Source organism: Anastrepha obliqua, chromosome 2 (assembly GCF_027943255.1).
Source record: "Anastrepha obliqua isolate idAnaObli1 chromosome 2, idAnaObli1_1.0, whole genome shotgun sequence".
Classification (NCBI taxonomy): Eukaryota; Metazoa; Arthropoda; class Insecta; order Diptera; family Tephritidae; genus Anastrepha; species Anastrepha obliqua.
Genome location: NC_072893.1, coordinates 80,447,882 through 80,463,322, shown reverse-complemented (window position 1 = coordinate 80,463,322; position 15,441 = coordinate 80,447,882). Strand labels below are relative to the sequence as shown.

Genomic DNA, 15,441 nt, shown 5'->3' with positions numbered 1-15,441 from the left:
TGTGTGGTGCTTCAGACGGGTCATATTTTGAAGGAGATAAAATAAATTTGCCTAAAATTTAACTCTGTTTTGCTTTATTTAAACATTCCCGGTACTTTCTGGCCATAGGGTATATCTCAATGGACCGTCAGACCTAAGTAGACCCCTCTACAGCATCTTGGAGAGTCTCAACCACCATAAGCTAATCTAACCTACGTTGTTCAACTGATTATCGCTCCATGGCTAAGTTTGTCAAGCCTGCAGTACTAATTGTCTGAAAAAAAGTTAAAGAATTAAAATATCACAAATAATTGCTGTATAGATGTCTTTTACACTTTAGTGTACTATACTAGTGTATGTATTTTTGCTCGTAGCCAGAAAGTGTTGAAGTTAACTCCTGTGTTATTCCGCTGCATCTCCGAGGGCACATAAACCGCTCCATCATAATAATCCAAGCATGTGTCATTGAATACCACTATTATAGTTATTGTTGAGGCAGAAGAGATCAGAGAAAAGTCTAAGGTGACCTGATGTATTACATTTGATAAAAAATTAAAGATTTGTAAATCCACAGATCATTTTCCAATACCACTATCTACTGTACATACATACCACCCACACACAAACACAGCTGCTCTTTGAAAATATTTGTATGTAGCGTTTCTTACAAAAACAATATTATTCTCTCTGCAACCTAAACTATTCATTTTAGTCAACTCTAAGCCTAAACATTTTGTAATCTTCTTCAACCTTCCACCTTTCAGCATTTCACATTTTTCCCAGCTAAAACGATTGGCTTAGATAAACTAGAAACATACATACCTACATATATATTACAAATTATCACAATACTCGTACTATAATTATTGATAGTTTAAATCAATTTTTGTTTATAAATATCAGTATTAAATATGTTTGTAAAAAGATATTAATTTTACCTCAGTAATGAAAAAAAAAAAAAACAAAAAAAAAAAAAAATTTGTATCTGTATACATACATATCTACTATTTACATACTATCTTTATATATACATACCTATATTTTTATTTTGATGTAAACTATATGAAATGAGATTTGATACTACCAAAACCCCTGTGTATTGTTGTTGTATAGGTTCATGGTCAGCATCGACAAGTCCGGCCCGTTCGCCTTCGCCTTCTCGTTATGGTGGCCATTATTCGCGCAGTAGGCGTACAGAACTGCCTTTTCCCACATATGGGACAACAAGTCTATGTCAAAGATCACGTTCGCCGAGTCCCGCTCGACTTCAGGAGATGCGTGAACGAGATAGACTTGGTTATGGGATTGATATGGGTACAAAAACAAAACAAAAAAAATTAAAATGTGTTTTATTCTAAAAAATTTTCAAAATCTTTGCTAAACTATTATATTAAAAAAAAAGAAATATAATAATAATAAAAATAGTAATTGAAATTGATAATTAAATAACTCAAAAATAACACAAATTAACATAATTTAACAACCGTTCTCTCATTCATCGCATCTTCTCATCTGTTGCGTTTGTCTACAGTCTCTCATGTTTTTTAATCGTAAATCAAACTAAAACTGCATACATACATACCTACATACATTATCGTTTGTCATATGCGTGCATACAAATCTGCATACTAACAGCTAGCACTTACACAAATATACAGACATACATGTATGTACAAAATACTCATACAGATGCTACAGTTTTTTCTAAAACTAATACTCTTTAATACCTGTGAATCTACATTTGTACATACTAATACATGGATGTCGGCTCACTTGTACAGTGCTTACTCGTATGTGCCTCAATACATTATACGTATACAAGAACTTTTACACACATACAGATGTATAAACATATGTACTTATATGTATTTAGGAATGATTGAATGAATGGTGTCCTCAGTATGATAACACTTCTATCTTGTCTAGGTTATATTTAATATTTCTATTTAAGGAAAATTATACATACGAGTATACATGTATTTGTTATGGATGTAGTAATTTGTGTTAAGAGAATAATTTTTCTTTCGTCTCTCCACCACTTCGAATTCACTACAGCGAAATAATACGAATAACGACTCTTTAGTTCCTCAAATTCTCATAATGCATATGTTATTTGCAAACCATGGTAAAATTTCTCTATAGCGCATAGCTGTATTATGAATTTCTCTTCATTATGTAAAAAAGGGTTGTGACTCAAAGAATTTTATTTACTTTTTATATGAGAGATTAACAGGCCCATGGTGAAAAGATTTTTAGAGGTGTTCTACCTAGCAGGCCGATATTCGGCTCTGAGCGAATTTGACAGATATGCCGCCGTCATTCGTTTTGTGTTTCACTAAGCTAAAGCTAAATTTTGCAAAACAGAAAACGATTGACGTAGAATCCAAAGTTCCCTTTAAATTTTTTTTTCGCCATACCTAACGAGCAAACCTGGTATCTTTCATCCTTGTAACAGGCCAATATTGGCGAGGTCACAAAACTCACACGGGCGCATTGAGATGTTGATCTTAGCTGGAATATCTCGAAGAGCTTAAAATCTCTTTTCAGCTCAAAAGAGGTAAAAACTCTGAGCACCATACAGGCAGATCACCAGCAAAAATAGGTGTTCAAAACAAAGCAAGTACAAAGCAAAAAGTATGTTAAACATGAACCCTGTCTTTAGAATTCTTAAATTAAGGAATTCCTGAATTCAGTAGGCATGGACGCTGCACTGTTTTAGTCAAACGAAGGAAGTAGTATACGGAGCGAAAAAGAATTTTGCGAGAATTGCCCTATGTTGCTAAGTTCTTCCAAATGCTTAGCCAGGGACAAATACACCAAAATTCTCCAATTTCACTATTCCTATTTCTTTATATTTCATATCATATCAAGAACATTTTTTTTTTACTTCTATTAAAAGAAGAAAAAGCATGAATGGATATTTTACAACAGAAAACTTTTCACCTCGCTGTGGCGAAATATCAAAAGCTTGTTTTTGCGAAAATTTATCAACAATTATTTCTTAAAAAGATATAACACGAACATATTGTTAAAAAGTTATTGTGAAAAGAAATCAACAACAAAAGCCATTTTCAAGGCGCCTTTCGCACCTCACTACACCTGGAATAGTAAAATAGCAAAAGTAGAAGTTCTTGAGTGAATTTTTAAGTTTATTTCAAAATTTAAATCACCATGTGTATGTATGTAGTTTAGATTATACGATTTAAATAAAAATGTGCCGTTTTTGTCGATAATTTTTGCCCATTTCGTAGGCATTTTTCTAATGTCCTGCAGTTACATATGAAGGACTTCGCATAGTTAAGGATTTGTGTGCGAGGCTTCTTTCATGGCAGAAATTCATTGCCTCTATCCGCAGCTTCTTTGTAACTCACTTTTTTTATGATCTGATGTGTCATGTCCATTGAGAACGATTCTAAATCAAGCGCTCCAAGTATTTTGGACACTGTAGTAAATTTTTTCGGATAATTCATTTATTTTTGGCTTGAGTATAATAAAAAGTGAACTTAAAAAATGTAAGTTGAAAGTGGAATATCTTTGGTGCCTTTTAATATTTTACATTTTGATTAAATTTTAAAATTTTTACAATGTTTGTAAATATACTTCGTCCTAAAAAACTAGAAAAAAACGAAAAACCTAATTAATATTTTTAATTTATTTAATAAAAAACTTGTATATTTTTAATATATGTAATAAAAAAATTGTATTTATTATTTATTTAATACAAAAATTAACATTTTAAATTTATTTATTAAAAAAATAATATTTTGAATGCATTTAATTTTTATTTTTATTTATATTTTTAGTGTTAAAAAGAGCCTAAGACATTTCACTTTGAAGAACTCCATACACCTTGAATAAATCTCAAAGTTAAAAAAAAAAATTATTAATTATTCTCAGTTGAGTTCCCATTTTACTCAAGCCTACAAATAAATCACTTTTCAAAAAAATGTTCGACAATGTCCAAATTACTTGGATCACCAAACTTAGAATAACTCTTCGGTAATGAGATTCTAATCTTAAAAATAAGTTCAGTTGGTAATGAATGAGTTAGAAAAACAGTTTCGATATTTGATTAAACTTCCTTGGCATATCGACTTATAAAAAAAATTATAAAAGGAACAGATTAGTGTTACAATATTATTCATATTATTATTTTTTTGTTGTTAGAAATGCACCCCGAGTTTGACCTCTGTCTGTTGTTAGCCTATGACCACATTAAATAATACTTGAAGTACAGGTTGCGTTGGATGTCCATATATTTCTATTTCATTGATGGATTATATGGTCACCATCATAGCAAGGATGAGTTTTTTTATGTATTTTTTCCAAATTCTTCTCTTCGGTATGGAAGCGATGGTTGATAAGCAAATATTCTGCAACACTCTGCCTCACTGCTTAAATCTCTGAACTTTCATTATTATCCATTACACCAAAAAATGGTGCATTTGACCGGCACATGATATACACCAAGAAAAAGTAAAGTAATTTTATTCACCTCAGGGGCTAAGAAGACAGTTCAATCGGACTTCTTTTGGTATTGCTATCAATTATTCTTCTCAGTCTTAATATTCTAAGCTCCGAACAATAGGTTTTGTGCAGTGGTATACATTCGATTTGGAGTATTTTTAGTATTTTTGTGTAAAGCATCGTTTACTAGATTCTTTGGAACTCTGAGCTAGCTATTAAGCATTTATAATAGCAGCATATAAGTGTGCCTAGTGTGAAGTGCTCTCAAAAATAGGCGACTTTTTATTTTTCTGCAAACAATTTTTATTTAGTCTTCAATATCTACTTTGTCCTCTGCAGGGTAATACTAGCACTTTTTCTAGATCTTGAAACACTTGTAACATGCGCTTTTTGGTATGACCTAGGGCATTTCAATTGATGTGGTCTTTATCTCCCCAGTTGTGGCAAATCCCCATCCTTTCGTTGGTGAGATGTGGTTAATGGAGTTGTTTTCAGTGGTATGTGAGTTGGCGCATTATAGTGTTAAAGTATTGGCCGTGCGACCTTTCAGTAGGAACTCAGGATACCCCACGCCTTAGTAATCGAAAATAACCTTCACAATTACTGAAATTTAGTGTGCTTTATTGAGATGATTTGAACTTTAGCTTTGAAGTCATAACCATATCCGCGCTTCGTCACCCTTTACGACACTTTCAAGCAATTCTGTATTGTAAAACATGTCTAACCCTTATACGAGTATCTGTAAAAAAAACTAAAAATACGAAATGGCATCTTACAATAAGTTAAGAACATTTGTACCAACTTAAAAAACCAACCGAAAATAGATATACGAAGCCTTCGAAATTTGGAAAGCCACCTTTTTCAGAAAACTGCTTAGACATGTGAGTATGTAACCCGACATCACTGATATGACTACCTTAAGCATATTCATTATCGGTTCTTTGAAGCCGATTCCCTCTTACTTTTTTACAAATATCGACCGGAATGTTGACGGTTATCGCTTTTGGTTTCCTACTGAACTCCTATAGCTAAATTTCGGGGCTTCAATTTATCTGGAGACTCCACTTCTTGAGTTAATTTTGTATAATAAGTATATGTGACAAGATAGTTACACAAAATTCGCCAGAATCACGACTGAGCGCTTTATAACTATTGAGAGCAGCGTAGATATTTTCTACACTTCGACCGATGTGCGATCAGTGACACAGACGTATTGAATAGTGAATATGTTGACCCAAATTTATTCGGTCTAGCGCTCACAGCCTCCCGACTTACGGTACTACTATATTTACACATATTCCTCAGGGCAGTTCAGTATCAGTTTCAGTGAAAGCCCTCGTTAGTATTGGATACTTAACCCATTCGAACCCAGTGTTGCCTGAAAGTAATTTTGTCTTTATAGACTTATCAGCAGCGTTCTTTTTGTTTTTGCTTAATGAACCGTGATGGCGGTAACCATTAGTTGTTTGATTAGTTTTTGAGACATTGGAGAACGATGAGAGAAGTCGGTTTAGTCATGTCTGTCTGTCCGTCCGTGCGCATAATAACTCCAACCAAAATGTATGTATATATTTCAATGAAACTTGGTACACATATTACACTTTATCCAAGATAGCTTGGTATTTAAAATGGCCGGAATCGGTCAATAACCAAGACAAGCTGTCATATACGCTAATCTTCAAAAAGAAAAAAAAACTTGTTATCTGGTATAAACAATGGAAAATTATTAAAATAATTGGTTAACTTTAGTAAAAAAATAATAAATTTTTAAAAAATTTATATTTGTGCCATTCCTACTTTTGGCCAAATGTGTGTATCCCAATAATGGCTTAATAAACCGCGCCCGCAAATTTCGATACGACATGAATATTATTGATATCAGAAAAAAGACCACGCCCACTCTTTTATATTATGACCAAATTTCCGTTCTTCTCCCTGATGTAGCAAACAATAACTCTCGTTGTCTATGAATTTGCTTGATTCCATAAACTAATACCCAGCCCAAATTATATTTTGCTAAAATGTGTCCGGTTCTGTCGGGTTTAAATTCATTAAAGGAAAAATGCTAAACATATAAATGCAAATGAAATTGTTTTCAGCAAACATTGAAGTAAATATTTATTCAAAGAAATACTTTTTCAAGCTAATTTTATACTCCCATTGCCCAAATAACACCCTATGCTACAATAGGAGTTAAAGGAAAAAATAAATAAATTGCCCAAAATTTGCTCACAAGTAACTTTCTATTGCGTTGACTTGAAATTTCTTGCAAAGAATTCTACAATAAATGTTATACGATTACAAGTGAAAAAATAAATTTATGTCAAAGCAAAAAAAAATTGTTGTTGAAAGTGTTAAAAAACTATGCTTAAAAATATATGGCCTTCCTTATGCCGCATATTATAAATTTCGTAATAGTTTTGTTATAACTCTAGAGAGGATGTCTTCAAGTGAGTCGTTCGCCCCATTGGTAAAACAGAAGTTGTAGACCATTTTTTATTTCCTTCCTGCTGCATGACAATAATATCCTTTTAATAACAATACTTCTCATTCCCAAAATTTTACCAAACATTGAAATGGCGCAGTGCTAAATATTTCTTCATAATATTATAAATTTTTTTTCACAGCTACAGCGCAAAGAGTCGCTGTTAGAATTTCGACTTAAGAAGACGCTTTCGTTACCACCCACCATTCCTTGTACATCTGCTTGTAAGGCCATAATATAGCTGTTACGGAATATTGCGCTTTCATATAATGTTTTCTTTATAAAATATCAAACTCCATTGTTACTTATATTATATATATGTATATATTTTGTCCCTGTTTCTTGAATAGCATTACACTCATGTCTGATCTGTTCGAGAATTTTTCTCTCAAATTCTAATTTACCCACAACTGCTGTAGTGGACCTTTATTATCTACTATGCTATATGTATGTAACTAACCACTGGAATAACTTATTAAAATGCAATCACAAAAATATACATTTATTACACGCTGACAGGCATACACACATACACATATACATATATTGCATACTTACATACATATTATGCATGCATCCATTTTATACCCAGATTAATATACACATTTTTGCACATTGCATTCATTTCATTTACAATTTTTGCAAATTGTCCCAATTATCAAATATCAAATAATAATAATGAATAATTAATTTATCATAACATTCTCTAAATGTTTCACTTTAATGTAACTAATTGTCGTAACTGGTATTCGGTTTATATTCACACAACATTACTACTTACATGCATTACATTACATAATCTAAGCAATAAATAATAAAAGCGAACCTTTATTAAGAAATTACGCTCAAAAAATGCATTGAAAATAGAAAATGTTCCTACTAATACTATTCTTTGTTTGTATTTGTGTGTGTTTGTGCGTGTGCCCTCCTCTGATTGCCGCAACTAGGTGGTACTCATGTACAGTACAGTTACCCAACGCTAGCATCGCGACGTGCTGGCATGGGTCGACGTCTACCACCGACACCAAGTAAACCATCAACACTGCAGCTGAAGCCAACAAATATTAATTTTCCAAAACTTAACGCAAGTCCAACACATGTAAGTAAATTGACTTAAGAATTTAAAAAGAAAACAGTGAATTTGAGTTGGGCTCGAGCGGTAGAGTGCGGAAGAATGGCATATAAACAGACGAGGACGCATGAATGTTAGCGCGATCTCCTTCTCTGCCAGCCTTACTTTATGTGCGAATTCTTCAAACTGATGCTAGCAAACCGTAAAAAACCAAAATCTAAATCTTAGCGAAAAAAGAAGATGCTCCTGGCGCAAATTATATGATATTAACATACACAGCGTTAAATAACTATAGCAACAATTTGGACTTGATAAGTTTTGCCAATTTATCTGATTCTTAATTAACTTTAATAATTTTTGAATGCAAATATAAATCTTTCTCCTACAAAATTCACATAAATACAAGCTTAAAATTTTCTGTAAAGTAAAAAAAAAGTTCAATAAATGAACATAATGTGAGTATTTTCTAAACAAAATTTGTAAATAAAGTGAAAGTTTCAAGTAGCTCAAAAATCGCATTGATTTTATACTATTTTTTTTGCCTACAGTCTCTTGCATTTTCCCCATATAACGAATGCACATTTTTTTATTTTTTTTTTATACGGACACCCATCAATAAAAGAAGTTCTAAAAAACTGGTTGAAAGGTTTGAAGCTTCCAAAAAAAATTGCATTTTTTGTTTTATTTTAATTTACACGAAGTCTGAAGCTTGTATGGGTTTTGTAGGACAAAGAAATTTTATTACATAAATATATTTTCAAAAAATTAAATAAGGAACGAATTATCAGAAGTTATAAATAAGTCCCTACACTATAGATATTTAACGCAGTGTATGTATCTCTCTCAACCAGAATAATCAATATGGCGTTCTTCAGCTTAGTTGAAGAGGCCAACATGGTTGGTCTAACCACACATGAGAAAAAAACACTGTATCTCCTATCAAACACCAAGAGATATGACTTATTGGAAATTAAGCTACTGTTGGCTTCAAGGTTATTAAGGACTTGCTTAGAAACCAACATAAATATCATCACCTCCTTGGTATTGCCGTGCATGAATGTAAATTATGGAACAATAAAGCCCAGAATGTGCTAATTTTTTTAAAAAGCCACAGTAGGTTGTACACAATAGATCTCTTTTGTAGTAGCCTAATAATAATAATAATAATAATAATAATAATAATAAGGTGGATAAGGTGGATAAGGAAGCGAATGGGATTGCCGCGAACGAGGACAAGACAAAGTACAATCAAACAAGCAGTCAGCGCACCAACCCCTCGACTCCTTCTACCACTTTGACAGTTATAATTTTTTAGTATATTAGTAAGTGACTTCGTTTATTTAAGACAACAATGACAACCTCGAAATTCAACAAAGAATATCTCTCGACAATATTTGTTACTTTGGACAATGTCGAACAAAGACTAGAAACATTCGCGAGATCAAAATAAGTTCCAGGTGGTGCAGAGATAGCGGAGCAGAATAAACTTTGAAGCATGTAGGAATTTATAATGACAGGATCACTCTATAATCTAAAGTAACTAAAGAAAAAATAATACTGTGTTAACAATTTTAACCAATCCCCACTCTTCCGCTAATTGCACAAACAATATTTTGCTATTTTTCCTTGTATATTAACCTTCATTTGCGTATAATAATTGTTTGCTTATTTATTTTTGCTTGTGTTACCTTCTAGACACATCACTCGACACCTCATAGTGTTCATTCCTTGCCACACCACCGTGATCTGCTGCGGGATCGTGCCATGTACCGCGATCTGTATAGCAGTAGGGAACGCGATCGCGATCGAGAGCGATATAGAGATCACCTACGCGACTATGATATGCGATATGAATATCGGGATCATGAGCGTGAACTCTATGAGAGAGAGCGTGATCGACTAAGGGATTTCGAAAGAGAAAGGTGAGTAATTTTAATGAGCAATTGTCTAGTATTAAAAGCAAAGTGCTAAGTTACTGAAAGAGCAAATAGTATTAGCCAATTAATTATTAAATATGCGGTATCCGTTCTAAGTTCAGTTATTTATTGAAAAGAGTAATAATTATAAATAATTATTCCACTTAAAAGTTAAGAAAAAAAGGAACAAGTACTGGCTGCTTAGGCCTTCGGCTATTGATTTAAAGATGCAAATTGATTTATGATACTAATAATAGTCCGTTGCCTGCTTCAGAACTTCAGATGGTTTGATATTTTTAAACACCGATGATCTAATATCATATTTTGGAGTCCTGAACATATATCCATGAAGTGAGATACGGTGAACTCGCTGAATCCACAAAACGGTCACGGAGGTTTCGGCAAACCATTTAGCAAATACGAGTGGGTTGAAATCATATGGTTAATTCTCCAAAGAATAACGGTCTTAATATTCCGGCATTATGAATTTGACGGGTATTGGTTTTTGGACCTCGGAGACGGATTTGTAGTGATGTTCATACTAGTACATTTGTTCAGGCAACTTTCATAATTGGTACGCCTTACCAGATTTTTTATATCTTCTGGAAGAGTGCATTCGAACATGTATAATGGCTTTTTGGTTGCCTCCTTAGCTCCACTATCGGCCTGTTCGCTACCTTTGATGCCACTGTGACACGGAACCCACATAAGTTTGATTGAACCTTTTTATTATGTGAACATGTTGCGAATTTTTGTGATTACTGGGGAGTTATTAGCTAGGTTCAGAATAGTCGAAAATTAAGGTATCAAGAAACTTTGTACCCAACTCAATTCGAAGTTTTGGTATCAATGGGAATTATTACCGACTAAATTGCAGTTTCGGGGCATAGGAAAAAATGGGGTTGGGTACGTAATGCTGTATGATACAATATTCTGTTTACAAAATGCTGTATACAAAATTCTTATTTCAGAATTCTGTATTATAGAATTCTGTATACGAAATTTTGTATTTCAAAATTCTGTAAAAAATATTCTGTATTGCCGAAATGCTTTATTGACGAAATTCTGTATTGACGAAATGCTGTAAGTAAATGATAAGAAATTCAACAATTTTTATATAAAAAAGTGCGCACTTTTTTTCTTCAGTTTCGATAGAATCCACCGTATTTTTGCGTAGAACTCCTTTTCGCGTGGGCGGCCTTCGGCCGCGCTTCCAAAAATTAACCCTCATCAGTCCGACTCCGGCTACGCAATCCACCATATTTTTTCGTAGAACTCTTTTTCGCGTGGGCGGCCTTCGGCCGCGTTTCAGAAAAATAACCCTCATCAGTCCAACTCCGGCTACGCAATCCACCGTATTTTTGCGTAGAACTCCTTTTCGCGTGGACGGCCTTCGGCCGCGCTTCAAAAAAATAACCCTCATCAGTCCAACTCCGGCTACGCAATTCTCCGTATTTTTGCGTAGAACTCCTTTTCGCGTGGGCGGCCTTCGGCCGCGTTTCAAAAAAATAACCCTCATCAGTCCAACTCCGGCTACGCAATCCACAGTATTTTTGCGTAGAACTCCTTTTTTCGTTGACTTTTGTCAACACAAAATTTTTTCAATGCAGAATTTTGTTAATACAGAATTTCGTCAGTACAGAATTTCGTTAATACAGAATTTCGTCAATACACAATTTTGTCAATACAGAATTTTTTTAAGACAGTACAGAATTTTGTTTTTACTAGGATTCGATTCGATATTCGAGTCGAATATCGAATAGTTCGAAATATTCGAATAGTTCGAACTATTTTAACCATTCGAATAGTTCGAACCATTCGAATATTTGAGTCGAATGTCGGATCGAATAATTCGGTTCGATTCGCTTCGAATAGTTCGAAATTTCGAATATTCGCACACCCCTAGTTTTTACAGAATTTTGTAAATACAGAATTTTGTTGCGTTAATTTACAGTATTTCGTACGAAAAGAATTTTGATATATAGCATTTTGTAGGGATCCCGAAAAAATGCAATGAATTTCCATATTTTATAGAAGAGATTTTTTCCCCAGCGTGCCTCCTAAAGCGCATATCATCTTCCATATTCATATAACCAGAGCGGAATAGTTAGAATCACCGTTTTGAATTACTTTGCATACTATATATATTATATTTATTTTTTTAACTCAACTTTGCACGTTGGTCATAAAGGAACTCGAACAATTTGTTGAATTTTCTAATTATTTTATATTCTCTTATTTCCAGACTGGAATACATAGCGCCGCTATCGTTTGAACAAGCGCTCGCTATGGGCAGAACGGGGCGTGTCCTGCCATCACCCGTTCTAAATGGCTATAAGCCAAAAGGTGGCTTTCACCCAAGACACTCCGATTCGGATGAGGAGGACTGGTGCTAGCAAAGGCTTTGATTGCGATTGCGTAATCGAAGGGAACAGATCTGGGTATAGCATCAAGCCATATTTCCATCACTCTCTGCACCGGACTTAGACCATAATTTTGATACAATACCGTTGCAACATTTCACTGCTGCATCCGATACCGATTTAATAGAAACCACATTCATCGATACTGATTTAAGCAAAAATGCTGCTGTAGCTGCCGCAGCCACAGCAGTAGACGACGATGTTGATACCAACGCTACAGCCTATTGGCGTATGGGCCCACGGGCGGCGACACAACCCACAATTTGTGAAATAGATTTAGGTCTAGGAGGCGACCGAAGTGAAGTAATAGCCGCAATCAGACCATTGTCACTAGATATGACAGACCGAAGAGCGGAGTATGCTATAGCGACAACAAGAATTTATTCCGATCATGAGCTTTACCAACGGTATCAACAGCATGCAAGTTATGCTGCCAGTGAACCGCAGACACCGTTGAACATTGAATTGCAGCAACAGTATGCAACAGCAGCCGCAGCAGCAGCAAAAACACAGCCTGAACAGCATTTGTATCATACGCTGTAAAAGCAAACAACTTAAAAAACAAAAATAAAATGTTCAGCTAGAGTTTTCGAAACGAAATGGAAATATGGAACATGAAAGAAATAATGCATACACATACATACATACATACATATATGTACATAAATGTATTTGTATATTTATATACATATATGCATGTACATATGCACGTATATATTGTAATAATATTGCAATAAATCGGACTGCAATAGCTATAGCTGATAAATTGCATAAATGCATACATACACAGTACATAAGACGCTACATGTGACATACATATATACATAGTTCATACATACATACAAATGTAACTCCGAAAAGCTAATCTTCTCAATACAATTACTAGAAATTGAGAAACACTTACATATTTATACGATACCATAGCCAAAATATTTCTACAAATATTATATATATACATACATATATATATATATATATATATATATGAAGACATAGATACTGCCTTGTTTCTGTTAAAGTTTGGTCCAAAACGTTATTGTAATTACAACAAACAAACATGCATACATACATATACTAGGAAATTATTAACTGCATATTTGTTTTGAGAATTTGTTAAGAGAGTTTTAACTGTGCATTGAAATTTGTTAGGGGCTTTTAGGCATACTACATAAACATACATGCAGACATACATACACATACACACAGCAGCATTCACATATAATATACATACATAGGCATGAATTTAATAACCACATACAAGCACATACAAACACACTCAAATCCATACATTAAATTAAGGCAAAGCAAAGAGAGTTAAAGTTATCTTTGGCATTCATACATACATATATTGTACTGTCACTTATGAAATGAATTAGCTTTTAATTAGTGCTTAAAGCGAAATGATTTTATTCAATAAAATTAGCGTTAATAGTAAAATATATAGGTACAATAAACACTTGCATACACACATACATATACATACATATATATGAAAATCTAAGGCTTGAACACTAAATCACACACACACACATTAAATGAATATACACAGTCATGAGGAGTAGGGGCCAAATAAAAAATTAAATAAAAAACAGCAAAATTTGCTGAATTTCCTAGAGGATGTGAATAGCAAATGGAGGTATAGCTGTAACGTAGTAAGTATTTAGAATAACAGAATACGATTATTTAAATTTTCAAAGCTACTACTACTACACCCATACAAACATAAATACATACACCGTAGCTAGCCAAAATCACCATACGACCATAAATAGAATCGATAGTAATGCGATACATAGTGTTTCAACATATTCGTTGGCAAGTAAATGCATACATACACACATATTTGTACAAATACCTACCAACATTTACACTTACACATATACATATGTACATATGTATTTAACTATGAACGAAGCAAACGAAAAAATATGCAAGCAAAAATTAATACAATTTTACATTGAAGCCAAGCAAAGTTAAAAAACAAAGTTTTAATAGAGCATTTCAATAAATGTAAAAGTTGAAGTCTGAATATAGAAAAGCAGGCATAAGTATACACATATACACATACATAAACACACAACTGCATGAATCTATCGTAGTTACAAAATAATAGGTAATGGAAATGCTTGAGCACACACACATGCGCACACATCTACACATACATACAAGCATGTGGCTATGCAGAGAATTTTCTTGAATGGCACTTTTTTCACTAAAAAACGAACTCATTTCCATACTTGCGCACATACATACACATACATATACCTGCACACATGCATCCCGACTTACTACATAAAAGCATTTCGCCTCAGCATATCGAGCTTGCACGCATTGGCAAACAACTCACACATGCACACTTATACGTATATACGTATATACGATGCATACTCATATACTCGTATATACATACACATACACATATGGTAAGCATCGAATCATTTACAGACATACCTATTAACTTGAAGGGCTACCCAAACGCATTACAAGACACAGTACCGAAGTAAAAAAAGAAAACTTAGAAAATAAAGAAAATTTAAAAAATTAAAAAAAATTCTCGAAAGTAGCTAGTGTGGAAATAACTGATTCATAATAACTTGTAAATATTGAAAAGTGTAAAAAATTTACGTAAGAAATAGGAATATGTTTATGATACCAAAAAGTGTAAGCATACATATAAAAGAAGAAAAACAAACAAAATATGGTGGATGAAACAGCGCACAAATAAATTATGAATTCCCCAAAATGTAGAAGAGATTAAAAAAATTCAAAAAGTTAAAATGAAAACCGTTAAAAAATTAAAACAACAAAAACTAAAGAACAAGCACTCACAATAAACGGCAACATCTACATTTCCTAACACAGCAATTTAAAGTTATTTTTTTTTTTAAGAAATTTTTAATGCATTCGATTTTTTAACTCATTCACTTTTTTCTGTTAACTTTATGTTTTGCAGTGTAGGCCAGTATGTGAAAATTGTTTAAGGTTGTGTAGCTAATTATTTGTTACTTTGAAACTTGTTATGTTTAGTAAAGTAAATTCTTATAGCAACAATTCGATAAAATATAATCGGGTATCCATTGTAGGGCCAACACACACGGA

The 15,441-nt window shown here is 33.3% G+C and overlaps 1 protein-coding gene across 3 annotated transcripts in view; it reads left to right on the top strand.

The window, feature by feature from the left end:
• The window catches only part of LOC129237120 (voltage-dependent calcium channel type A subunit alpha-1), a 241,212-nt gene extending 228,270 nt beyond the window's left edge, over positions 1–12,942 (top strand). For all 3 annotated transcript variants that reach the window (XM_054871587.1, XM_054871590.1, XM_054871589.1), the window contains 4 exons: positions 1,093–1,293; positions 7,879–8,030; positions 9,699–9,925; positions 12,165–12,942. In XM_054871587.1, coding sequence (XP_054727562.1) covers positions 1,093–1,293; positions 7,879–8,030; positions 9,699–9,925; positions 12,165–12,315 — 731 coding nt within the window. In that variant the 3' untranslated portion in view covers positions 12,316–12,942. The remainder of the gene's footprint in view (positions 1–1,092; positions 1,294–7,878; positions 8,031–9,698; positions 9,926–12,164) is intronic.
• The last annotated feature ends 2,499 nt before the right edge of the window (positions 12,943–15,441 follow it).